Source organism: Lichenostomus cassidix, chromosome 2 (genome assembly GCF_008360975.1).
Source record: "Lichenostomus cassidix isolate B80296 chromosome 2, HeHo_3.0, whole genome shotgun sequence".
In the NCBI taxonomy this organism is placed as follows: Eukaryota; Metazoa; Chordata; class Aves; order Passeriformes; family Meliphagidae; genus Lichenostomus; species Lichenostomus cassidix.
The window spans coordinates 148,237,834-148,265,360 of NC_139482.1; the positions used below are offsets into that span (position 1 = coordinate 148,237,834).

At 46.4% G+C, this 27,527-nt stretch overlaps 1 protein-coding gene across 2 annotated transcripts; it reads right to left on the reverse strand.

Moving 5' to 3' along the window:
• Positions 1-3,876: 3,876 nt before the first annotated feature.
• On the reverse strand, positions 3,877-27,186 carry GPR20 (G protein-coupled receptor 20). Of its 2 annotated transcripts, none has more exons than XM_085053670.1 (2): positions 27,079-27,186; positions 3,877-5,227 (listed from the first exon to the last, which is right to left on the reverse strand). In XM_085053670.1, exon 2 carries the CDS (start codon positions 5,205-5,207, stop codon positions 4,146-4,148), a length of 1,062 nt encoding a protein of 353 aa, XP_084909796.1. In that variant the 5' UTR covers positions 5,208-5,227; positions 27,079-27,186; the 3' UTR covers positions 3,877-4,145. The 2 variants fall into 2 exon arrangements, with proteins under 2 accessions (XP_084909796.1, XP_084909795.1); XM_085053669.1 differs by lacking the exon at positions 27,079-27,186 and adding an exon at positions 14,787-14,972.
• Positions 27,187-27,527: the final 341 nt, after the last annotated feature.

Sequence of the window (27,527 nt, forward strand, 5' to 3'; positions counted from 1 at the left end):
CCTGGAAGACAGGTACAGAAGAGGCAGAGTGACCTGTGCTCATATCCCTGACATAGCAATTCCACTTTCCTCAGCCTTTCTGCCCATGGAGCCCACACCTGCTAGCAGAGCTGATTAATGCTGATTAGCCTGACTAATGAGAATCTTGTGCACACATCTCAGAGAGACCAGACCCCAAATGGACAAGGGAGGAAGAAAGGAATTGCCCTTGTACATGGCTGTGCTGTTTCCTCTTGGCAGTTTCAGGTGGTTGTGGAAGGAGGGCAGAGCTGTCCCAAGGAGGAAGCTGGGCTGGCAGATAACCCCATGTGTGGAGTCAAGGGCTCATTTTCTCATGCAGAATTGGAAATCTTCATCTTTGCTGGGCCCCAATATGTTTGCAGTGTGACTGAGGGTGGCTATTCTGCAGCTTTGCCTTGCTACAGGGTTCTGGGCTGTAGTAGGAAAAACCTTGCAAAGACAGAAGTGCTTTGAATCATGGGCTATGCTGGATGCAATGCAGGTGAGACACTCAGCAGGGAGAGAAAGAGCCTCAACTATTTCTGGATAACCATCCTCTGTATTGTCAACAGACTTCAAATATCTGTGTGTTGTGACTCAGGCTCATAGTTAGCAGAGATTTTGTGTCCCAGGAATGACCGAGATCCTGAGAAATACATGAGAGATTTTTCACCACCTTTCTTTGCTGGCCTCTGGGCAGCTGGTAGAAGAGGATATTTCTAATTCACTTTATAGGATTTTAGATGCACAAGAGAAGCACAGCACATCAAAGAGGAATGAATGCTGTAATTCCCTGAAAGGTCAGGACTTTTTACAGAGCTCTTTATTGCTGTTAAGCTCTTTAGGGAATGCATTCTGTCTACCACAGACTCAGTGGTGGTAGTATGACATGCAATGCCCATCCATCCTGATTACTATTTCTGCCTCTGGGGAATGATCCAGATCCTCAAAGACTGTTAAGTACTGGATTTAATGTGAAATCATCGGGAATTTGGCATCTAAATCTTTAAATACTCTGCATAAAAGACTGCCCTGAAAAAGCTGACTTGTGTGTGCTTTACCTTGGCAGTCTCTTCATGTATTTAATGATACATGGAATCACTCACATTGCCCTTGGAAGCTTCCCTATCTTGTCGTGTGTGTGCTTCCCTAGTTTGTTCTCATCAGAGAAAGGGCAGATTGGAGAAGAAGCAGGACAATTTCAATCCTTGTTGGTGATCACTAAGAGGCAAACCAAGGAGATACCCTGAGCACAGGGATGGTGCATATTGAAGGGTGAGAGACCTTGCCCCAGTCTCCAGAAAAACGGAACTGAGGGATGCTTCAGCAGCAGTGGGAATTGGCAGGTGGAAGGTACCCCCCAAAACCATGCCATTTGGGAAAAGATTTCAGATTTCTGATGATAGCTGACTTTTTGGCTCTGGTTTTCAACTTTGTGCCCTGAGCACAAATGGGTTGATTTAAAATAGGACAGAAGTTTAGCAAGTACTGCACCCTCAGGAAAAGCAAGATGTGTAAACAGTATGGATTAAATACAGGGTTCAAAAAGTCACAAAAAAGTAGGTTAGTTTGTGAAGGATTTGACCTCTTTCAAATTTTTGGTGACCATGTCCTTGATAAGGGACCAGACCCTGTTTTGGAGCTGGTAAAATATGAAGAAGGACCACTGAAAGTTCTGGATAAGGCAATAGGCATTAAAAAAATAGAGAGAAATATCCAGTCTTTAGAAGCTTTTATGGGGAGTGAATAATACACTGACAGTAAGGGGAATTCAGACTACCACAACTGAAGTTTACAGCAGACAGACAGAGCTTTGACTGAGACGCTGTTTAGGAACTTAAAAAAATCTAAGCAAACCATCTTAGAGATTTTATACTGACCTCAAATGAACAACTGCACTGAGAAAGATGTTAAGACATTTCTGTATATGGCAAAAATACTGTTGATAGCAAGAGAATGGGAGGTGTGAATCTGTGGGTTGTTGGAACAAAGAAGCTAAAATAAGCTATGCACAGGGCCTGCACATTTCCTCCTGTTTCTCTGAGTAGCCTTGGCAGAAGAGTTCTGTTAACAGCTCTGTATATATGACACACATTTTCATTGCAAACAGCTTGGGAGGCATGGAAAGCTCTGAGTGTGTGTGGTGGGTTGGTGGGCTTGAGTTTTTGGGAGTTTGCAGGGAAGTGCAGACCTTTGAAGCATAAAAATATTTTCTCCAGAGGAGGGACTGTTGGAAAATGGTGGCAGAAATGTGAAGTGGCCAGCTGGGCCGAGAAGTCAGACCCTGATCTGTGTGTGCTGATGCATCATTTGACAGATGTGTTGGCTGTGAGGTGCCTTTATCAGTGATTTACAGATGAATAAGGAAATAGATGAGGCAGAAGGAAACCACAGTACAGTTGGGCTCTGGGAAGTGAAACAATGACCAGGACAACAGTCTTACCTCCCATGGGATAGTGCCATAGTATTGGTGGCCCTCATCACCACCTCCTGGAAGGAAAATTCTCTACAAAGGAATAGAGGTCTCAGCAGGAGGGCACTGAGTCAGCTCTATTGCTCGGAAAAGAGATCACATGCCTGGCAATGGCAGTTACTGGCAATTTTCAGACTCCACTGTCTGAAACAGGTACTGGAACACCCAGTTCCCTGTATTGTAGTTATATTGATGGTTCAAATTTTATTCCCATTGGATTGGTGAGGAAAACAGGTTAGGTGAAACATATATGTGTTGCAAGAGGCAAACTCTTGCAAACCCCATTGCGATAGGCAGTTTGAGGCATTGTTTATGTTGTGTTCCCGTGGAATGGAGATGGCTGTACCACAGTCAGATCCCAGGGAAGCAGAGTACTCCAGGATGCCCTAGCTTGGACCAACACCTGCTGTTCTGAATGGTAGCACCAGAGAGTGCCAGGAAAAGCTGAACACCAGACTTGATGAATTCATAGTAGCCTTCCAGTTGGAGTGGCCACAGACATGTGAGTGAGGAGGTGTGGAGAACAACAACAGTTCTTGCTGTTCATGCCACAGGTTTTGCTGTATTCCTATGATAATTTTTTTTTTTCATTTGCATTGTTTCATTGATATAATGTCGTCTAAAACCTTTACCCACCATTATGGATAGAATTTTGCAGCATCCTTAGCCTCTTTAAGCCTTTAAGAGCCTTTAAACAGGGCTCTTTAAAACATCCTAGTGAGCTTGTACTGGGATGAATTTTAACCTAGATGCCCAAGATGGATTCTTTTTCTGTGCTTGGACGTATTGATGTTTGAGTGACTGAGTCAAACAAATTACTCAGATGGGGGAATTAGGACAGCAAACCCTGATGTTACAACATGACAGGAAGAAAAACTAAACTAGAATAGTTTAGCATCATAATCTGGTTCTGGCTTTTATCTTGGCTGTTCTTCAGGGAGACAGAGCAGAACAGCAGAGTTTGCTGTTCGTTTTCACAGATTTTTTTATACTCATATGCAGTTCAGGAGATTTAGTGATCCAAATACAAGTGGAACATATCCTTAACCTCTTCCCAACACAGACATGTGTATGCAAATATATACATCGACATGTATTTTTTCTTATAGCCAAGAGGAGACTTCTCTGTTTGGCTTCATCTCTTCCCTGAGAAGGTTCAGACTTTTTCAGGAACAAATGAGTAGTTACTAGTGACATGTGGGTTAGAATACTTTCCCATTCCATTGGCATCTAAAATCTTTGTAGTGGATAGCTCTGGAAACATCCCTCTTATCCTTTATTCTTAAGCACATGCCCAAGGCACAAAAATCTTTCATTACAAACCAGAGCTATCCTGCTTTCTAAGTCTTCCTAGAAGTGTTGCATTATGATGACAAACATGAAAAGAAAACCACAGGAAAGAATTTGTTGCTAGCAAAATGTCTGTATTAAAATACAAAGAAAACTTCCCTGCTGGGAACAGTAATTAATAGACTCTCTTTTGTATTGGTACTACCAGAATTGTAGGTTCCATTTCCAAACAGACCACAATGTTCTTGAGGAATAAATTCCACCACTGTCGGTCTGAACCTCAGCCTGAAAAACAGAGTTCAAAAACAATAGTACTGTGCATCCCAGCAATGTTCCAGCATCAAGGCACTGGCTTACTGCAGCGTGTCCCACCAGATGTAGGTTATATCTGGACACTGCTTGGTGATGGCAAACTCAGAGGGCTTCCTATTGTGTTTGAGAAGGCAATGATTGCGTTGGAGCCCTTGGAGTTCTTGCTCATACCCACGATGTCTGCATTGGTTCGCTCTGGCTCGGTTTTCCTGAAGATGTTTTTCATGGTTGACTGGAAGTTATTAGTGACAAAGCAGTAGACAATGGGGTCCATGCAGCTATTGAGGCTACTCAGAGTCACTGTCACGTGGTAGACGATGAGGCTGATGTTGTCAGGCATGTCTGGGTTGATGGAGATTGCGACCTGTAGCACGTGGAAAGGAGTGAAGCAGATCATGAAGATGATGAGGACGGTGATAAGCAGCTGCACAGCCCTCATTCTCCTCTCCCGACTCTGGTGCATGAGGCTGGGCTTGGACAGGGCACACATAATCCTGGTGGTGAAGAAGATGATTATGATGAGGGGGAAGAAGTACTCGAAGACCATCAAGACCAGAATCTTGGAGACGCAGCACTCAGCAAACCTTATCGCCATGGCCAGGATGGAGAAAGTCACCACAGTAGCAAAGATCCAAATGAAGATGCAGATCCCCTTGGCACAGGTGGGATTCCTCCATTTACGTGAGGCTTCCACCTGCACGATTGCCAGGTAACGGTCCACGCAGATGCACGTCAAGAAGAGGATGCTGCAGTACATGTTGACAAAGTAGCCAAAGATGTGAACCAAGGAACAATTCTTGCAATCCCCTGCACTGTAGAACATGATGATCCGGACAGGCAAGGAAAAGCCCACGAGGAGATCAGTTATGATCAAGTTAATGGTGTAAATCACAGAGGTGGTTTTTGTCTTGGTACGGAAGCAGAAGACATACAGCGCCAAGCTGTTCAGCACAACACCCACCAGGAAAATGATGGCATTGACTACCATCAGGACAATCCACAGGCTATAAAAATTTGTGGACAGTTCTTCATCTGAGTGGATGAACTTGGAGAACAAGGTGATGTTGGAGTTAGGTTGCTTGGTGGAGTTGCTAGAGTCAAGGGCTGGCGTTTGCGTGGAGGAGGTCGGCATGGTCACTGACTTCCAGCAGTCTGGAAAAAAGAAACAGAGGTATAGTGATGAGTATGTCAGCATTCCTTAGGGCTCAAAATCTTGTCAAATTAGAACATTTTTACCAACATACTTGCACATCCTGAGTAGTAGATCCCCATCTGCCAATAAGGAATTACTGTAATCGCAAGGAAAATACCTGGGTTTGTAATTAGTGTCTTCCAGTGGTTCCAGATGCATGTTTTAGGGAAGACACACACTCCCCACTTCAAATTTTTCTTCCTCTTTGTACAAAAATGGTTTTAAGGCCAGAAGACCTTTGCATAACCATAGCCCCAGCATTTGACCCCAGCATTTGCCTTGGGAAGGTGATCCCATTAGAAAGTTACATGCAGCAGTGTTTTCAGGACCTATAAAATTTCCCTGAAATCAAGGAATGGCTAAATTTTCCAGGAAAGCAGAAGCAGGTTGTGTGGCATCTTCTAGAGATCTGTGCTCACAGCAGCAGCAGCCAGGAAATTTCAAGCTAAGGGCGTCAGCCACTACTCCTGCCAGGGTTTGACAGTTTAATTTGCAAATCATTCCTGACTTATACACTATTTTAAACTGATTTGTATATTAAAAAGATAAAAAAAAAAAGGCCCAATATATACAGAGACTTGGCTGGTTTCAATAAAAATAAATGGTTGAAAAATGTCTGGAATATCTCAAAGTGGCTGGGCCGGGCTTTGAGGTTAAAAAAATCAGCTTGGATCAGCAGAGAATGATGCTGAAAGGCTTGATTTATGAGGGTTTAAAAGCCCTGCTACCAATGAGCCAAATGCGGAAGGACTGGGAGACAAGGAGCTGCAAACACATCTCCCAGCGCTCACAGAACTGCCCTGTGCCTGGGCTGGGTGTCTCAGTGTGGAAGGCTGGAATTGCTAAGGGAGTCTGGATGTTCAGCTTCCCCAAGCATGCCCCATCCTCTGGCAGCTTTTTTTTCCTGGTCTAACTGTTTTTGCTGCTTATGGGGATCAGGAGGATTGACCAAAGGTGTCCTATCACCTGTGAGATGCTTGAAGCTGTTGGTGGCTGTGTACAAAGTGGAGGAGGAAGCCACTTAGGAGAAAAGTGGCTCCTCAGAAGGGTTCCTGCTGAATTCCAAAAGAAAATATTTTGCAGGGACAGTACTAACTGGGTCCAGAGAACATCACAGCAGCTCTGAGCCTGCCTGAGGAGTGCCAAAGCCTTCTCCTGCCTGGCCATCAAATCTCTCTGCATTCCCTGCTTACAGCACTCCTGATGTGTCTCACCAGTGTTTGGCCAATAGTCAACAGTCAAAATTAGGAGTACTCATGGGATGCTACAGCCTAGTTGTCATTACTCTGTGTGCCTCATTCAAGCCAGGTGATTGGGAAGCAGAACATTTGTTGAGCAAAAGCAGAGATTAGGACTGAGAATTTAGAAGACCAGGTATGAAAATTGCTGGGGAAGTGATTTTGCCGTTATGATGGAGCTTGGGTTTGTCATCCTGGAGCCTGGGGATTGCTCTAGTGTCTTCTTGCCTCTCAGTTAGCCTGTGGAAGTGGTGTGAAGGAAAAAGCTGGTTATTAGTATCCTTGAGCTCAAAAGGATATTTCTAATCAAATGGTATTTGTTTATTTAGGTAGCCACTGAAGCCCAAGGAGTTGAATTGTCCATTGGCATGTCTGCTGCTCAGACATAAAGCCCTCCTGAGATCCATTCCAGTGCCAGAGTACAGTGCAGGACTGAAATACTGAAGCCTGGGGTCAGGCCACCTGTAATGTCCCAAAGAACTCGTGGGCAAAGAGGAACAATGCTGGTTTCTGTCCCCTTTTGCCATTAGGCCATCTCCAGCAGAAACCAGATGTTGGAACATCATGTGTTTTGGGAATGACCAGATTACCTCACCCTGCACTGAACTCCAGTGGCAGCCAAAGTAGCACACATGTTCATGGCATTTTGTCTGGGTCTGGCTGTGCCTGCAGACTCCTGAGGGAGAGTCTTGTCTCTTTACATTTTGTGCCAAGCACGCTGTCAGTGAAAACCAGGAAAAGCTGGCCACAAGACAGGCTGAAGATAGTGGAGTTGCACTGAAAGATGCATGGGGAGGGTGCAGAACCCTGGCCCATTTTCTACTGATTTCCTAAAATTCTTACCATCTTTCTGTTTGTTTCACTCTTTAATTACAAAAACAAACCGAAATGAGCAGATGCCTGGATCTGCTCCCAGCTTTCTCTTTGCTTATCGAGAGGAGCACTGTGGAAGCCAAGGAATAAAGACTTTGATGCCCCAGGAGTGCAGTGTGAGCTTGTATATCTGTGTTTAGACACATACTTGAGCAAGGGGAGAAGATAAAATCACCCATCCCATCCCTGAGCATGCACTACTCTGTATTGAATTGCATATGCATTTGTCTTCTGATTGTAATTCCATGGCTTTGGCTGTTTGCTCTGATTTTGCATCTTGTTAGTAGCTTGCCTCCTCTGGGATATTTTTTTTCAGTCTGAGATCCTTTATCACAAACACCTGATATTCATCTTATTTTGCCTTTCTTGCCTCAGTGAAATCAGCAATTCCACATACATTCAAATATTCCTCATCCTCACAATGCCTCGAGGGATGTAGGGCATGTTATATACAAATAGAAAAGGATCCACTAGGAGTACTGTCCATGCACACAAATTAAAGTAATCAGCATATACAACGTCCTAGCTTACATAGTCACTTCTTCCACTGAATCCGATGTGCAAGGAAATAAACTCTAGATATTGTAAACTGCTAAAAAACAACAGGTAACATTGTGTTTGCCAAATTGAATATGCAGAGAAGTGCTGCATTTGAGTTTGTGTCTTTTCCCAGTCCATTGCTGCCCTATCTGAACTCAAAATCCAAACAACTACATGAAAGAAGTCCCAGCAAATTTAATTAATCCTGAAGATTTCCTCCCTGACAGTCTGTGGAAAAGCTGCCTCTTGGACTGTGGTGGGAAAAATCTTCCTCTAATCAAATTGTTACTGATGGATGTTTGGGTGAATGGCCTCTTCCTTTCTTTGTGGGACTGCCCTCAACTCATGGCTCACAAGCAGAAAGAATGGAGAACTGGACCAGCTAAGCAACAGAATTCTTCTGTGTACTTTTAATGAGATGGAGCTGGACCAAACCCCTGGTTAACAGCTGCTAAGGATTTTTCCATTGTGGGACTCTAAGCCTGTGAGAAAGGTGCATTGCCCCATTTTGCAGAAGCTGAACCAGGCACAGAAAGGCAGCATGACTTCGTGTCTCAGTGAAGCTAAACATTTCCAAAGATTTTAAGTTCTTCCACTGAGTCCAAATATTATCTCAACCAGGTATCTTTTCTCTACAATCAGAAATACTCATGCAGGTGTTAAAGTGAGTCAGTTCAGCTACCCATCACCATGAAGTGGCGGCATATGGAAGTCAGTCAGGGGCATGGCTGAATTAATGAGAAGCTTTGCTGCCTCTGCAAACCTTTATTTTGCTGTGTTTTGCACTATTTATTACTCATGGCTGTGGCATGAGCTCATGCAGAGCTGCAAGAACCACCTTTACTTACAGAGTAAATAAACTTTGTGTTAACCCTCTTTCTAAAATCTTCAAAGAACTTGGAGCTCAGCCTAATTCATACCTAACTGAGCTCTTAGCCCCCCGGATTTCCATGCAATCCCTGTTTCTTGGAGCTGGCAGCCTGCAAAGCCCAAGAGGGGTAAACACACATCCTTCTGAGTGCTGTCTGACTGTGCCAGTTGGCCTATGTTGTTATATTATACCTCTCAGGCTGGATTTTGTCTGTCTGGCTCAATGACTGTGGGTAGCATTTCCTTAAAAGTACAGCAGGCATCTGGGTAGAGATGGGATAAAGGGAGGGACAGAGACTGGAGGTTGACCTGCTTTCCCTTGTTCTGATAAAGGTCCCTGCTCAGCACTGGGAGAGGGGGACTTGCTCTGAAATACTTTCTCATTGTTGCGTGACACAAGCAATTCCATCATTCTTGGGCCAAATAGGAAACAGATGGTCACTGTGCTGAAAACAGGTCCTGCAGCCCCTTCTCTCTCTTGCTCACTGCTTGTCATCACACTTGTTAACTTAGCATGGGTAGCTCAGTGCTATTTCTGCCCCAGGAGGGGATCCTTGACCATCCCATATTCCACTCCACCCAACCTTTTGCTCAGTGTCAGCCCTAAGCCTCACCCTGCCCTTGCTGAAGTTAATGGGGTTCACTTCCTTGGCCCAGGGCACTTTTGGATCTGGCTCAGCAATTCAAGTAATGGGATAAAAAAGAAGAGGCAGGTCAGACAACTGAGTTTTGTCCTAACTGCACGCCAAAAGGGTTATTTATTGGTGGCAGAAAGGATCTCTGTGTGCAGACCCAGAGAACACCAGAGCCACACACAGGGATCGGAAAGTTGAAAAGGACGTTAACAAGCATGAGTGTAACTTAGTATAAACAGCTTCAGCTTTTCTCATCTCTTCATCCTGAAATGGAACATCTGATATGGCAACCTGGCTCCTCTATCATCCCCCCTGTCCCCCTCACCCTGTCCTGCCTGCTGGTGTTATTCTGCAGTCTGGGGTGGCAGCAGCATGTGTTTAGCTTTGCAGCTTTCCCGTGTTTAAAGTTCCCCGGGTGATTTATCATCATATTTATAAATGAAGGGTTAAACTCACTCTCTTTTAATTTAAATTGTATGATTCTCCTTCTGGCAAGCTCTCACTCAACTCTGGCTCAAACTGGCCAAATATGGTGGTTTAGTGCATGTCGACCTTGCCCTATATGTGGTAGAGCTTGTTCTGTGTGTTTCATGCTCAGCCTGGGGAAGGTGGGTTTACTGACAGGGGGAACAGAGAGAGAAAGGGAGAGAAAGGGATTGAATCCAGCTGCTGAAAGGGAAAAGCTGGTGCCCATCTGGCCCTTGGACTGTGAGAAGGGAGCTAATGTCTGGGGGAGGCAGGTTCCACCCCAAAGCAGAAATAGAGCTATTCTCAGGGCAGGTAAGATCCCATTTTTGTGGGCATCAGATCTCTGCTCTCACTTGATCCCTGGGCATTGAGGTCTCCTAGAAACCTCTGGGTCTGACGGTGGCTGGATCAAGTGTGTGAAACACCCACCTGCTGGGGAATTGCAGTTGGAAATAGCCAAATCCAGTCTAGAGTTGGATAATTCCTTCCCCTGTAATGCCATGGACATAAAAGGGACTTTGGAGACACAAAACACATAGTTTTATGAGTGTCAGATTAAATGACAACCTGTTTTCTTGCAGTCTTATGTCTCACAGTGGCTAGCAGGGCTGGGGGAATGCTCTGCCCTGCTCGAGATGCTTATTATAACTTTTTCCCATGTGGACACTTGGCTGCCTTAATGAGTACTCACATTCCAGCTCTTCCCTTGGCTCCAACACTTGTTTGACTTTCTCCTTTCTTTGCTGCCTAATTTCCTGAAAATTGAGGTGATCTTTCCCTTCTGCCAAATTCTGGTTGAAATTAGCCAGGAGATTGAAAAACATTAGGAGGACAGAGGAAATCGGAGCTGACAACCACACAAACACGCACTGAAAGTGATCCTTGCTTCCTCTAATATGAACCTGCAAGGCATTTGTTAACACTCTCCACCACACATCCTTTCATTTAGGTCTTATTCCCTGCAAATTCTCAATTGTTTTGGCATTGAAACACAGCAAACCAGGCTGGATGGTTTCTGTGAAAAGAGAGAGTATTGCCTGCTTCTTGTTTTCCTGAAGAGATGTAATTTCAGATTTATGCCAGTCATGGGAGAACCAGCCAGATGGGGGACAGATGATAGCTAATTGCTGGGTGTTGGCACTATTCAGCCATGGCCTGCTTGCCTATTTGTCATGAGGAGTGTGATGGCCAATGTCTTGTGGTTTGAATGGTCATGTGCTGAATTAAAGCTTTTGTCTGGAGTTATAAAATATCCTGAACTGGAAGGGACCCACATGGATCATTGAGTCCAACTCCTGGCACTGCACAGGACCATCCCCAAGAGTCACAATACCATGTGACCAATAGTATTGTCCAAATGCCTCTTGAACTCTGTCAGGCTTGGTGCTGTGACCACTTCCCTGGGGAGCTGTTCCAGTGTCCAAACACCCTCTGGGTGAATATATCCAAATTAAACTCCCCCTGAGACAACTTTAGACCATTCCCTCGGGTCCTGTCACTGATCATCACAGAGGAGACATCAGTGCCTGCCACTCCTCTTCCCCTCATAAGGAAGTTGTAACGTGATGAGGTCTCCCCTCAGTCTCATGTTCTCCAGGCTGAACAAACCAAGTGACCTCACCTGCTCCTCACATGGCTTCCTCTCAAGGCCAAGAGGGATTAACCCCTCCACACTGACTTTTGAATCTCTAATACTGGCCATAAGAATCAGATTTCCCATCTGGTCAGAGGGAAAACTTTTATTCCAATCTCAGGCATAGGGCTAATGCCTCAAGACCTGTAAGCACTCACAGACTGAGGATGTGTGGAGGCTGATGCAATGCTGGTTGCTGGACTGGTGTTGCTGATGTGCTGTTGAGCTGTTTGCCTCCTGCCTGAGATGCCCAGTTTGCCTCTATGTGCCACTTCATCTCCAAGGCCCTGCTGCAGATGGGCAATAAATATTGCTGTGTGTTGTGATCTGAGCTCCACCCACCATGCCGTGCTCAATGCTGTGTGTACACATGGATGGTTCCTGTGCTCTCCATGGGCCCAAGGCCAAAATCACGTCCTCTGAGGGTGAGGGACCCATATTTCTGGCTCATTTTGGGACAAGCAATAGTCTGTGGGTGCCCAAGCAATGATTTAGCCCAGCAGGTCACCCTAGGCCGTGAGGGACCATTGCCAGTTAGAAGAAGGAAAGCACAACTCTCCAAAGTGCATTCCTGCTCTCCACGGGGCAAAGTGACCCAGATGGGACTGATGCCACTTGGCTTGGACCAAATGCCAACTCTCTGCATCCAGGCTTGAACCTGGTGCTTCAAACCAGGTGACAGATCACAGTCCTGGACACCCCAGAGACAATCTATTTAAAAGTTGGCAAGGTCTGCATGGTTCTCCCTCAGTCCTGTCCTGAGCATGCATGAAAAAATTGAAATGAAGCTCTCAAAGATACACAGAGCAGGAAATTCACATGCTGGAAGATTTCTTATGAGATTATACCTCCTCTCTGGCCATTTGCAGCAGCAATGCCTCAGCCTTTGAGGGAAAGAGCCCAGATGTGGACGTGCAAGCAAAAAGAGAGGTGGGATTGTACATACTTTGCCTCTCCAGACCTACAAATATCCCCCCAGCAGTGGTGAGCACCTCGAGGTCCCCCAGCACGTCTCTGATGAGGCTTGCTAGCAGTGGTCACTATAATAAAGGTATTGATAAAAGGGGTTTGCCTCTTTTTGCTTGTTTATACCACACAACATAGAAAAGTCCCTCTTGAAACATTTGGAAGTCTACGATGCCTTATCAATACCACTGCATTTCGCATGTGCCTCTTTTCTGTGTTACCAGATCTTGGCTCTGGAGTGACAGAAATGCTAAGTGTATTGTTGCTCTATCAATCATGCTGCTAGCATTTAAAAGACCAATATCTCATACCCTGTCAGGGCTCGTACCAAGTGCCATCTGTCACAAGGGAGCACAAAGTGACATCTCTGCAGTAGGTGCTGTGTGTTTCCAGCTCTGTTACTTTCAGAAAAATTCAAGCATGACTTCCTGAGTGTATCCCTCTCTGTCCCTTGTGGATGATTATACGTGAGGGAAAACCACATATTTTTGGGGGAATTTTTTTTCCCAGATGATTAACATTTTTTAAAAGAAATTGCATCTTAAAAAAAAAACCATATGGATTTAGATTCTTACGGGTCCAGGCAGGAAAGATGGATTTGAGCCTGTCTTCTTGGGAGGTTGTAACAGTGCAAGAGAAATGCATTTGATTTTTATAGGGATTACAGTAATCCATCGAGCGTTTCCAGGGTGCCTGAGACAAAGTGCTAGAAATGTCAGTTTGGAATAACAGCTATTGTGGCTGTGTACAAGGAGAACCTTGCAGTGAAAATTACCATATAGGCACATGCAGGAACTTCACAGGCAAGTGCAAAACAATCTCTGGCCTGCGCACTGCTGCTTGCTTTTGAGAAGGAAATTTATCACAAATTTAGCAATCTTTGAGCACTTTCTCCTCTTTCTGCCTTCAGCTGCCTGCTTGCTCTGTCCTTTTGCAAGAAGCTGAGCTGGGCAGTAAAGGAAGAACAGCAGCAGAATTGTACTGCTGGGGAATACCTGTTGGGGAATACTGTTGAGGAATACTGTTGGGGAATACCTGTTGGGGAATACTGCTGAGGAATACTGTTGGGGAATACTGCTGGGGCTCCTGCACAGCCTGGGAATGCAGGACTGGTGAAACAATGCTCACACCCAGGGAGCACAGGGAATTTAGGTGGCAGCAGTGCAGGTAGGGATGAAGGGATGATGCAGAGGGGTCAGGTGTACCAGCTCTGCCTCCCAGCACTCACTCCAAACTGTACTGCTCTCATCTGCAGGGAGAAACTGAGGCACAGAGGCTGTGTGGGCTTGGCTCAGGGAATGCAGTGAGGTGGGAGACCCAAGTCAGGGAGCAGACAGTTTTTATTGCATCCCACGATGGACACCCAGGTCTTAACCCTTTGAGAGCCTGGTTTCCTTAGCGAGGCACATATGACACTGCTGTGCAGACCCCACAGCACCTTCAGGGTTTTGCAAATTTTAGATTTACCAGGTTAACCTGGAAAAACTCAGTGCTGTTGGTGACTGTGTTGCTATGAAAGCAGGGAGCATTTCTGAAGGAGTCTACTAAGGACCTGGGAAAGGATCTGCTTTCTCCTTCTACTGACCCAGCAGGTGGGTTCAGAGAGGGAAAACAGCACCTTTCTTAGAGCTGATCTTGCACCCTGCTGCATAGCCAAACAGGTAAAACATTCCCACTTGCAGCTAACCCCATTCCAGGCAGTACACCATCTCTTCTCCTGGCTTCCAAAACCTTCCTGAATGAATTTCACCAAAATTTAATTATGCCTGTGAATACACAGGTGCAAACAAGACATCACTCCCCTCTTCACAAGAGCTGGCGCAGTACTTTTCAAGAAGGGAAAACCAGCAACTTTGCACACTTCCTATCACCCTCCATCTCCTTGAAGAAAACCAAATAACTGCCCCAAAACCTACTACACTGCCCCAAAACCCAAGAGCAGAGAAGGTCACAGGGAGAAGCTCCTTGCAACCCCTCACAGCTGCTGGCACAGCCTGGTTTTTCAGGTCAGGCACTTCCCAATGGATTTCCACACCTGCTGCATGGGCAGAAACAGAGGCTTCCCGAGCTGCTCATCCACGTGTTCAGTGCAGAACCCTGTCTGCTGCCACCCTTGCCAGGGCTCCCTGCTGCAACAGCCAAGCTTTCCACTCTGGACTTGGAGTCCAGTATCCGGCAAATCCTTCCTGGCCCCACACTGTCTCCTCTCCAAACCCATGCCCCACTCTGACCAATATCCCAAAGCATTCCCTGCAGTGATCCCTGCAGTGTATTCCTCCCCGACGGACTGACTTACCTCTGGCCTGATCTCCCTTCTATGTTAGAGGAGCTGCTGGTAAGAAAATTTCCTCGTGGACCTGAATGCTATCACCCCAGGAAAGAGACATCTGTTCCTACAAGCAGAACAACTGGAGTGACTACAGAATATGAAGAAATGCCTAATCTCTCTCTTGCGTTCTCTCCCTCTCTCCCCCCCTCTCTTCTAAATATAGTCTTGCAACTAATGGGAAAAAATACACACTACCAAAAAAAAAATATTTCCACTTGTCTGTAGTGTTCAGAATTTCTCCCCAAACATTTGGCTCCTTGCCCTAAATCTCTCTAAAATTTATGAAGTGCTGTAAACGCTAAAGAGCACTCCAGCCTTACTGACGGTGCTAATGCCTGAACACCTCTAGTAAACTAAAATTGATGTTGTTGCCCTCAGGTCAATTTTCCTGTGTCTCTGTGGGAACAAAATATCCTTGCTGGGAACTCGCCAGGTCAAGGCCACCACAATGCCACCACCAAGAGGAAAATACCCTTTTCATCTTCCTGATGTGAACTGGGATTAGAGAGAAGCATCCCTGGCAGCTGTAGGAAGGTGCTGAACCAAAGGCCACAAAGCCTGTGATATGCTTTGAACGAACCCAGCTGTCCAGACCCTGAGAAAAACCCTGGCACAGGGAATCAAAGGGTGACCCTGAAGTCATCTGGGAGAGGAGATAGTGAGATCTATCCAGGGCTGAAATGGCTGAGTGTGGGTGGCAAGAGAGAGTCTGAGGCTCCACCAAGGAGCCCCCCAACATGTTCCTCCATCCTCACAAAGCCCTTCCCTACTGGTGGCAGAGTCATTGTGGGTGTCAGGTCTCTCTAAGAGCAGGGATTTAAGTATCTCTGCACCCTTGGCTACATGAGAAGAGACTGAGATTGGACAAAGCATAATGAATTATCCCATGATTGAGATAGGTTCAAATCACATGGCCAGAGCAGCTTTCAAGATATCTCTGCTGATTGATGCTCTAAGGACTCAAATCTCCCAAATCCCCCAAAGTTCCATATCAAGTCCCACTTCTTGCTCCAAATTGGTACCAAAACCTCATCTTTTCTGGGGTTTGCATAGATATTCTCCCCAGCAGGTTTCCAGTAGCTTTAGAGATTCCCTTTGGGAGAAAAGGCAGAAAAAAGTGAGAGTTTACATCAAATTTAGTTGTTTAGAAATACAGAGCTGATGGATGCTGGATTTTAGTATCAGCCCTGGCCTGCATCACACTTTAGATAGAGACAACAGTGCAATGGCACCACAACAGTGGTGCCATTGCAATAAACATGCAGGATATGGCCTGTCACAACACGACAGGATCAACTGAGAGGCATTGAATTCCAGTTCAAGAGGCCAAATCCATAAATAGAGGAGAGGTAAACTCCACACATGCGTGTCTCACTGCAGCACAAACAGTAGCTATGGTTATTAGAGAAGGTTGACCTCATTTTCTGGAATTACTTTTTCACCCTTGGATCTTTCCCAGGAAGACTGAGCTGATCCTTTTTGTCTGGTTATTTTATTGATTTTCTATTTTGAGCTGCCTCACACTGAGGGGCAGATTGTTCCCCCAGTTTCAGGAACATCCTCCTTGGCTTTATGAGCCCCCTGATCCAGCCTTCCACAACTGACCTCCAGCTCAGGCACGTGCTTGAGCTCTCATTTGTTTCTCGCTTCCTTATGCTTGGGAAGCAAGTGTGATTGCAAAGTCTCCATGAGCCCTGTCTGGGTGATCAGCTTGCCTTCAGTTCCCTCCATCCTGGAAGTTCAACAGGGATAAGAACAAAAGAAAAGAAACCAACCCATGGTCTAATGTTGGGCAGGGTGGGTGAACTTGGACCCTATCAAGGCACCAGGACAGGATACCCAGAGAAGCTGTGGATGCTCCATCCCTGGAAGTGTTCAAGGCCAGGTTGGATGGGACTTGGAGCAACCAGGTCTAGTGGAAAGTGTCTCTGCCATGGCAGGGGTTTGGAACTGGATGCTCTTTAATGTCTCTTCCAACCCAAACCATTCTAGAATTCTATGGTTCTATGGTTCTATAATTTTTAATGTCCGTGGTGGCAAATGCCCCAGCCTGTCAACAACATTTTTATATTCAGGGAATGGCTCTCTGGAGTTACAGATGTGAGACTGTAAGAAAGAGAATACTTTTCTCCAGGATGAGCTACTGGTAGTTGCACTCTGTCCACCTTCTCTGGGACTGCCTGGTCCATCCTGTGTGAGGACTGGTTTTATGCTTGCACATGATACATGAGAGCAGCGTTCCCATCCCTGTGCATGGGATTATCAGTGCCCTGCACTCCCCCACTATCCCAGCCGCTCCCTCCTTGCTGGATTTAGAGCTAGGCTCTGAGTGGCAACAGCTGCAAAGTTTCAAGTTGTGCCTGAGATAGTGCAGAACATGCCATATTGGGAAGCAGATGCTGCTGTTAAGGTGGAGAAGGCACATCCGGGCTCAGGGCCACGCTTTGTCCCAGACCCGGTTCCCACACTCAACTTCAGGAGGAGTTGCAACTGTAGCTGATAAATGAAGAACTTCTATCATCTCTTGATTTTCAGTCATTTATCACCCTCCCAGCGGGAGTGAGAAAGGCAGAAAAAAAAGTCAAGCTTCAGTAAGTGGAAAATTTTCAAGCTCGTTCATTGAATATACAACAGTATTAAATATTGGAGTGAGATTGAAGGTGGAAGAAGGTATTGCCTCAGTCAAAATCAGCATGTAGGAGGACTAATAGTTACATCAGGGAAGGATGCTCCTAGCCCATGGTAATTCCTAGCAATTCCTTAACCTTGCCACGTGAAATAGGGCTTTGGTTAAAAGTCTTCTGTGGCAAAGAGCAGCAAAGCAGGAGGCCAAACAGCTCTTGAGGAAGGTGGAGAGAAAAGTGACACCACACATCCCTCTGGGGAGATGTGTCCCATTTTTGTCAGGAGAAGGGTGTACTCTTCCACTCCCATTCAAAAAGGGGAATTGAGTGTCCTTTCATCTGCTGCAGGAGAAGAGATTGAGGTTGGGCACAGCATACTGAACTATAACAGAGCTGAGATGGGCTCAAGGTACATGGCCAGATCAGCTGTCAAGGTGTCTTGACCAACTCTATAAGGACCAAACCAGAATCTAGTGTCTGAACAGGCCTGGGCTTTTTTAGGAAGCTGAATTTAGGCTCTGTTATACTGAATAGATGCTCACAAATTAATTATTTTCTTCATCAGTGAAGAATTCTTACCCAAGAAGATATTGGACATAGACATAATAGAGTTCAGATAACTGAGGAGCCTTTACCTATGGTCATGACTGTGTTGAGGTCACCAAAGAGTGGGATCCTCACTGCATGGAGGACACTGAAGGATGGGCTCTTCACTGTCCTGTCTGGAAAAAGTCTTTTAAGCTGCAGGTTTGATGAAGAGGCAACAATGTGGTCTCTGCCAGGTGAGTAACCTTTGTCACAGCAGATAATGGCATTGAGGAGAGTCTACAACATCCATTTTACCCTCTCCAACTCTTCTTCCTTCTGGTAAATCTACCTAAGAAGATCTCCAGGCCTTAAAAAGTGCTGAAAAACATTCATGTGTGTCTCTATGATATCTACTTCCCACGAGCCCTAAAATCCTGATTCTGCACAGTCTCCAGGGCTATTATGGGATGCTGTGAATCTGATTCAGAATTGACCCAGAGAACTGTGTAGGTTCTCACAGGTGGACCAAAGGTGGAGAAATTGCTGCACTGGACTATCCTCCAGGAGTCACCTTTGATTTAGGGAGAAATATGCTGGCACTGAGGCTCTGAAAGGTGTAGGAACTTTCCTCCTTGCAAAGGGGTTTGGTCAGGTGTGCTTCAACCCCTCACACTTCCTTACTGTAAAGAAGTGACGTGTTCCCTTGGAGAGCAGTGTGGGAACACAGTCCTCTCTGGTGGCTCCCCAGCTGGTGCTTGATGGAACTGATAGCATGGCAAATGGGTGGATCCTGAAGGCAGATCCAGGGTTTTTCTGGTACTTTTGGTAGAATCCATGGGAAGTTCAGCTGAAGATTGGGGCTGACATCTGTATCCAGCCTGGCTTGGGGCAGTTACTCATGTGGAGCCAAACAGAGGAACACGTGGCTTCACCTGCTGGGCTTTTCAGCTGTCATTCTTTGCTGTTCTCTTGGTGATCCAGGTATGCCATACTGGGACATCTGGGAGATCCTGGGACTGCTTTGGGATCTGAACCCTGAGACAATCATGCTGGTTATACCTAAGGTGTAGCTTGAAGGACTGGAGAAAAATATCAGAGTCCTCTCTACTGATTCTTAGACAGAATCTGTCTTTGCCCTAAGAGACAACCCTTGTCCCTTTCCTGCAATGCTGGGATAGAAACATCAAACAGGCAAAGAAATGTGAACTACTTATTGCAGGAGAAGGAGGGCTTGGACTGCTCCCCTAGTGATGTTCAATACCCCTAGGGCTTTTTATCTGACTGTCAGTGTGGGCAACAGAGGCTGTGGAGAGCCACAAAAGATGGTCCAGCTGGCTCTGTGATGGCATCTCAGCAGGGTCCTGATGCAGCTGTACCTACTTGACGTCAGCAGCTCTGCAGGGCACAGTCTGTGTCCTCTGCCAACTGCTCAGGATCACAGGCACTTCCCAGGCTGGCACTCGCTGTCCTCAGAGGACTGCAAGGGCTGGAGGACACCATCATTTTGCATCCCTGCCTCTGAATAGGCTCCCCATGAGTGTGTTTGTGCAAGGAGGGAGATCAGACTGTCTGCTGATGGGATCCAGCTGTGATTCATCTGCTTGATGAGGGACAGGGAAAGACAAGTGATGGCCTAAAATGATGGCTGTGGCTCCTGTTGGGTGAGTCAGGCATGGGGGAGGAAGTGTGTAAGAGTCAATTTCCTGCCTGCCTGCTGCATATTTGGGAATTGACTTTGCTGACCATTGCCTCCCCCTCCATTTTTCTCCCCAGGCTATGGCATTTTGCTGATGGACCTGCTGAGCTGAAAGAAAAATTAAGATTTCTGCAGGGCACAAAGAGCAAGCTGCTCATCTGGGCAGCCTTGAGGTCCTTCCTGAGCGACTCGTTTGGAGCACATTGGTTTTCCCTATCTCCAGTTCTTGCATGACAAGGGGTATGAAGTCCCTAACCTGTTATAAATGTAGCTTATGGGGCTGAGCCAGTATCCCTCTCTCCATCCCAGTCTGCCCACATCCCCAATCTGTGGGTCTCACAACTGGGAAGGTTCTGACAAGGTTCCTCAGTCAAGGCACGAGCAAAGTGAGCCTCCAGGACCCTCTGGTCACCCACCAAAGCATGTCATGTCTCAGCTGCCCCTACTGATCCAAACCTCTTTAGGATCCTTTACAGGGTCTCACTCCGACCTTTCTGGCCCTCCAACCCAGCTCTGGCCAGCAGCCACCTCTTGTTCTTTTTTTTCTTTCTTGCTATTTTTTCAAAGTTTCAGAAGCCAATTGCCAAGAACTCGATGTCCAGTGTCACAACCTCACTGCAGAGTTCTCCCCATTCCCAGCAAAGTATTTTCTGTTGGTTTTGTTTGTCATTGGGCACACAGGGACGCTGGTACTTGAAGGGGAAAGCTACACAAGCTTTGGGCTTTGGCATTGCTTGGGCACCATGCCCTGGGAGGTCAGAGCTGGGTGGAGTGGCTCTTGCCCAGCTCTGGTTTGAAGGCTGCAAAGTAGGAATTGGCAGGATGGTTGTCCTGGGTTGTTGAAGAGCCCCCAGGGAGCTCTCAGCACTCTGCTCCTGTTTGGGGTGGTGGGAAGCGCAGTGGCAAGGCTGAGCCAGAAAACCTTGAACTCAGGATGTGCTGTGCCCTGCGAGGATGCAGAGGACAGAGGGACATTTGTAAACCCAGGGCAAGGAAGTGGTGGGGACCTCAGGGAACCAGTCTGGTATCTCCACCTGCCCTGATTTAGCAGTGACCACAAACTGGGAAAGAGTCAGGGGATGCTCCCAGGGCCATCTCTGTTCAACTTTTGGGGTTTTTTGCTCTATGAGTAACCTAGCCCAGGAGGAAAGACACCTGCAACTCAGAAAATCTTGTATTTGGACCCCCAAACTTAAAACAAGGCTTTAGAGAAAGACATCCTCTCCCTGCTCTCTCTCTTGAAACATGTTAGTTCTCCTCTCCCATTCCCTTTGTTTGCCTGGTTGGAGAGATTTTGAAGGGCTCAGGGCAGAGCTGTCTTTTGTTAGACGTGCACAGAGCTCAGCAATGCTCTGATCTGCAACAGGGCAGCATAAATCTGGTGGATTATCGTAGGAAATGCCACAGTGATGAAAAGCCCTATAGGAACAGGAAGAAAAGAAAGAGTCCCATTTGGGAAGAAAAAAAACCCCAACAACCACCCTGCTGCTTGGTTATAAGTGATTCCTAAAATTGCTGCCTCTGGAAGAAGCTGGTACATTTGCTGATTTTTTCCCCCTGTTATTTTGGAGGGGGTGTTTTCCTTTGTATTCTCAGCTGTTTGGAATTACAGACTTTGTCGTTGCAGGCAGTCCCTGCTCCCACAGCAAGTTCTGTTAGAGGGGCCTCATTTTTGTTTGAGGGGACAAAACCCACATTTTTTTTTTGAGGGGGCAAACCCCACATTTTCTGTGGAGGTGCCTCAGTTTCCCTATGATTGAAACCATCCCTCTAAGCACAATACGCACAAGTGCTCTGGGAAGTTTTCAGGAAGGGAAAGAGGGAATCACACGTGTGATTTGAAGGGGTTTCTTACTGGAAACTGCAATGCAAAAATAATCAATTTTCTCCAGCAAACAAATGGAACAGGGTGGTGGGCAGCAGAATCCAGCTGGCACTTTTCATGGTGGTGGTGTGTTTTGCTGTGGGATCATGGATGGACCCTTTTGTCTCCCAAAGGAAGAAGAAAACTGCTCAGATCTGAGTCAGGTGGAAACTGAAATCCAAAGGGATATTTTCTCTGTCTGGGATGTGATTATAGACAGCACCAGATTGTCACTGCTGGTGATGTCTTGAATTCACTGAGGTGTGGGCAATGGATGGTATGATAGGGGGAAGAATAAGGTCTGACTCCAGTTTGTGTTTAAGGCCTCAAAGCAAATTTTTTTATCAGGACCAAAAGCTCAACCTGTCACTGCTGAATAATTCGTTTCCATAACTTCATCTTGTTACAGATAGCTTCAGTCTTTGTTATGTTGGGAGTGTTGCAAGGTGCTGTTTGATGTGCCTTTCAAGTCACCTGGAGGGATTATTTTCTACAAAAGCACTATTACATGAAATAAATAGTGTTAAATTGACTAATGAAAGGAGGATGTGTTTCTGCCTTGGAAAAAGTCCAAACCAAAACAGTAAGAATGACCTGAGCAGCATACATGACCCATCAGGGCAGACCTGCAGAATTTGGCTTGTTTTATCTAGAGAAGAGACAACAGAAGGCAAAACCTGATAACAGCTGTGGAGATGTCTGTCACAGCTTCCCTGGGAATGGTGCAAAGCTGGTTCATCTCACAGGGTTTAGTTCATTAATACCACTCTGGTCCAAATGACCAGTCCAGTTTGTGGTGATCTCAGTGTAAAGGTCTCCTTTGGGTAAGAGGAATCCTACAGCTTGTGTCTCCTAGGGCAGGGATGTGCAGACAGCATCCCTGTCCTCTGTAATTCAGAGTTCAAGCTCCAGCAGGAACCAGAGCTTCCCCCCATGGTGCTGGAGCCACAGGTTAATCCCATGGCTGTAACACAACCTAAACTGTCACCTTCTTTTGGGCAAATTCTGCTGGTTTCTTTAAAGCAAAAATCCAGCCTGCTTTGGTTGCTAAACTGGGCTCTGCTTCTTTGGGTGTCTTTCCATTTTCCAAGAAAAATAAACTGCAGGCTCTGTATTTTTAGATATGCCATCTGATCATGGCTAGTCATATATCAGTCCCAATACTGTGAGTCAAGATGCTGAGCTCCAGTGCTGAATTCCCTTGGGCAAGAATCAGCGGCTTGAGCCATCCTGGGTATATTAATAAATCAGTGTTTAAAATAATCTTACACTTCCTTAGGTAAGCTGCTCAGAAGGAATAATACAGTTGGGAATTATTACTGCCAGCGTCTTAGCAGCTCTGATTCTTTGGGTGAACTTGATACTGTTGTGAGTGGGAGATGAGCAGCCCTGGTATGAGACAGATCTAATCTAGGCAGGGGACAGAGGCAGCACGACTCCTCTTCCTTTCTCTCTCTCTTGCCAGTGACTGATTCTTGACGTCTGCCCCTTGCTATTTCAGTCCTGGGTATCCTCTGAGGCGGCTGCTGGTCCGAGTGAGCTTTATGCTGTCCCCTTCAGAAAGTGTCTGATCAACCTGCCTTGCACAATAGTGCACAAATGGGGAGTTATTGGTGTATTTTAAACCTCCTGCTGGCTTGCTTCATCTTCACAAGTCTGTGTCTCTGACACCACTGCAGCCTGCAGACAATTTTCTATGTGTTTGATCAAAGCAGCAGGAAGCCTCGAAGCTGGTGTGCGAAAAATGGGCTGCCTGGTTCCTGAAAGTTTATTTGTTGTGCTACTTTATCACTCTAATGACAATCAATTTATCCACATAATTGGTAGCTGGAGACAGCATAACACAGCTTGGCAGCCTGGATTTTTCCCAGAGATGTATTGCTTGGCATATTCAACCCAGGCAAAAGGAGCCAGCCTGGCTGCCGGGGAACTGCAGCTCTGTGAGTGCCAAGCAGGTGAAACCTGGCATGACAACTCAGCTTTCTCTCTCTGTCCTGCCAGAAAAAGGCTTTGGGGATAAAGGTGAAATTGCACCTGGCTGAATGTCTCATTTAAGGTTCTGTCCAACCTGAGCTGTCCTATAATTCCATACTATTTGAACAAGGAGATACTGAGAGGACAAGGGGGAATGGTTTTAAACTAGGAGAGATTTAGATTAGATATGAGGAAGAAATTCTTTACTGTGAAGGTGAGAAGAGTCTGGACCAGGTTGCCCAGAGAAGCTGTGGCTGCCCCATCCCTGGAAGTGCTCAAGGCCAGGTTGAATGGGGCTTGGAGCAACCTGGGATAGTGCAAGGTTGTTATGTAGGGCTTTGCAGCTATTTGTAGCTCTGAATGAAAGAAAATTTTGGCAAACCATCCCCACCCTCATCCATGAGGCCAAAAACTGCTTGTGATAGTCTCACTATGGGGCAGCTCCCCAAAGTGGCCCAAATCATCTCTCCAGGTATCCCAAAGACAGCGTGACAAATTCAATGCATTCAAGGATGGAAATCTCTCTGCCAGACTACCACACTGGAAGTTGTGCCCTACATTTTTAGCCTTGGGGGTATTTCCCAGAGCCCCATCTTTTTGGCAGATATTTGTAGAGAAGGTGGCTGGAGCCATGAAGAGGAAGGGACATGTGACAGTAAATCCTTTTGCATCAACATGGAAGAAGCCATCCTTTCTGTTGTGTGGTAATGGCTGTAGTGATGCTTTTCAGGCTGTGATAGATGAGATGTACATCTTTTATGGATTATGTGTAAGAGGTAATAAAGAATTCAGTCCCTCTGTGTCTATACACTAATGGTGTATTGATCCCAGTAAATATCATGCTGAGACTGAACAGCAGCATCCCTGGTTAGTGTCATCCTGATGGGTGACATCATTTCTTTGGTTGTCACAGCCAGCTCAGCCTAATCCCATCTGACCCCCACAGCTTTACTGATCCTTTGCTTTGGCTCTGGGCCTCACTTTTCTATTCCCTTGATTCATCCTTCACCTCAGCACAACTGCTTCTGTCTCTGGACTTTGTCTTCCTTGGCTGCACTCTGCTGTGCCTCTCTGGGGTTTACTGGATGGGAAGTGTTTCCCTGCTAAGCTATCAGTAGGATTTGCTCAGCTATTTGTGATCTGCAAAAAATGTACAGCTAAAAGCTACAAATTAAAATGCAAGGATGAAAAATGGATGAGAGGTAAAAGAGAGTGCAAGAAGGGATGGCAGGGTCCTTACAGCATTTACAGATGAGCTAAGAAGCAGCAGACATTCCTCAGAAGGGGCTGTAGATTTTACCTTAGATGTCATGGGATGTTCACGAATATGTATGTTTAAGTAATATGTAATCTCACCTCCTCCTAAACCTGGCAACTGGACATTTATGGAAACCTGCTGTAACAGCTCAGGGTGGAAAGGGAAATCACAGAATCATAGAATCACAGAATGGTTTGGGTTGCTCAAAACCTTACAGATCATCTCATTCCAGCCCCGCTGCCATGGCAGGGACATCTTCCACTGGACCAGGTTGCTCAAAACCCAATCCAACCTAGACTTGAAGTCCAAAAAATGTGCACTTTGAGTGTTTGTTAAGGTTACTCCTGTGGGGAATTTTTGTCTCCCATTTTAAAAAGGGCCCAGGGATTTGGATGTCTCTGACTTTAGGCATCAAGACTCATCTCCTTAATGGGTGAGGTTTCTCTGTGCTGAGCACCTGCCTGCTAAACATCCCTCTTTACTTGTCTCCAGCCTGGTAAAATGTGGAGAGCCAAAATCCTGCAGCCCTTCTGACAAGTTGGAGTGCAGGGCTTGGTCTTCCCCCTCTGAAGGGCGATGTAGGGCCAGGACAGTGTGCATCCCTGTGAGAACCACGTCATCCCAAGGGCATGATGCACTTAAGGGGGAGCAGAGCTGTGGTGGTGCTGTATGTGTGCCTGGTGGGATTTATTGCTTTTTTCAGCAGCCTCCTCCATTCCGCTTGCTCTGCGTCGGGAAGAATGTGCTGTGAGAGATGTTTCATGTGCAATTCTTTCCTTGGCCTTTGCCTCCTGCTTCAAAACGGGGAAAGAAAGACTTTTAGGGTGCTTTTGGCACCTTTAAGCTCTGTGGGGAGGGAAGAAATGGCTCCGTGTCCAAGAAATGGGAGATGGGGAAGGAGGCTTGAGCAGAGTGAGGAAAAATGCTCTGAAATAGATTAATAAAGTAGCTACTCAATTCCATTGCTAAGTTGCCATCTGCCCTTGTAAGAAGGGATGGGGAGAAGATGGGAATTTTCTTTCTAATTGTGGGTTGGCAGAAATATCTGTGCACAAAGGAGGTGGAAAAGTTTCTTAGCAAAGACGTTTCCACCAAAGGGAGGTTTCTGCCCTCACTTGTGGTGGTAGATGCTACAACAGGAGGGTGGTGGGCATTTCTGCCTCCTTTTTCCATGGCTGCCCAGATTTCCACTGCTTAGGGAGAGATTTACAGGGTGAGCTGAAGTGCAGCATTGCATCTAATCATGGATGACAGAGGCATTTGCCCGGGTGGTTTTCAATTGGGATCGTCATGCACAAGTAATAGGGATTAAACTTGTATGCCCAGTGTTTTATTTCTGAATGGGGTAGTTTTAGCATTGCAGAAGGAGCTGTCATTTCTGGAAAAGGGCTGGCTTTTTGCTGAAGAAGAGCAATTGGCCCTGGCATGTGAGAAATGTTAGAGGAAATGGTGCCTCCTGTCACCAAAACACAGCTGAAAGGAGTCTGAAGGGCCACGTTGCAGATTCATCACACTGCCACTGAGTGTGGGTTGTGTAAACACTGGGAGATGCTCTCTATGTGATGTACTGTGGCCAGACACGTCCCAGTTGGCAGAGACTTGCTGATGGACCTAGTGAGGCCATTCATCCCTTTCAGCCATCCCAGCTCTAGCCCAGCCACTTCCCCCACCCACATAGCAATCAGAGTAAGGACATTTCCATATCGTTTCCCTCGGGAAAAAATTCTGCTTCCTAACCTTATATTAAAAAGTTCATTTTGAACCCTCTCAGATCACTTTTTTAGGGCCTGAGTCTATAAAACCTGTGTCTAGCTCTTCATCTCTATCCAGGGACACTTGTGGGATGCACAGGTGTGTAGCTAGCTGGACTTGACAGAGGTAACCCATACATGAAGGTTTACCAGAAATACTCAAGTTTTCCTGCAGAATTTCCAGAAGTACTCAAGTTTTCATGCAGAATCCCTTCGATGGCTCAAATGGTTCAGTTCAGTATACAAAACACCCAACACTTCCCTCGATGAGATGCTCTTTTCCTTTGCAACATCTCTAAACCCCCCAACCCTCCAGCACCTGGTGCAGAACACTCTCCCTCCTCTCCAGAGCTGTTCCCACCCACGTGGAGCCAAACCGCATCCCAAACCCACGTGCTCCTCTCCCGACCCGGCTTGCAAAGCTCTCCCATCCCCATCTGGATGCCTCCAAACTCTCAGCCCAGCCGGGATCAGAGCGCTCTGCCTTCCCCAGCTGCAGCCAGTGAATCTCCCTCCCTCTCCCCCCTCTCTCCCAGCCCGAAACACTCCGCAGCCTCTACTCACTCAGCCGGAATGAGAAGGCTCAGCTGCCGAGCCCTGAGCTCACTCCCAGATTCCTCGACCGAGTGGCCGTGGGTTTGCTCCCCAGCGCTCAGCCCGGCACGGGGATGATACAGGAACCAGACCTCTTTGGTTTACTTTCACGTTGACGTCAGTGTCTTTTCGAGCCTCCGCGGCTCGTTTTGGTAAAAAGGATGTCTTCAGGGGAGAGGGGAGGGGTCGGGAAGGGAGAGCAGTGAGGATGAGCTGGAGATGAATTTTTGTGATGTGGACAGGCAGTGGTGGGATGTTTTTGGGGCTCATGCTGGAAGAAGAGGTGCTTGTGGAGACCAGGTAATCCTGGGTGTAGCTCATCACGTGAACACGAAGATCTGACTCTCACACAGAAATTACAGAAATCTTAGAGTGGCTTGGGTTGGAAGGAGCCTTAAAGACCATTTAGTTTTAACCCC

Coding starts and splice junctions, on each gene's coding strand:
- GPR20 (XM_085053670.1), bottom strand. CDS start 5,207: ATGCCGACCTCCTCCACGCAAACGCCAGCCCTTGACTCTAGCAACTCC.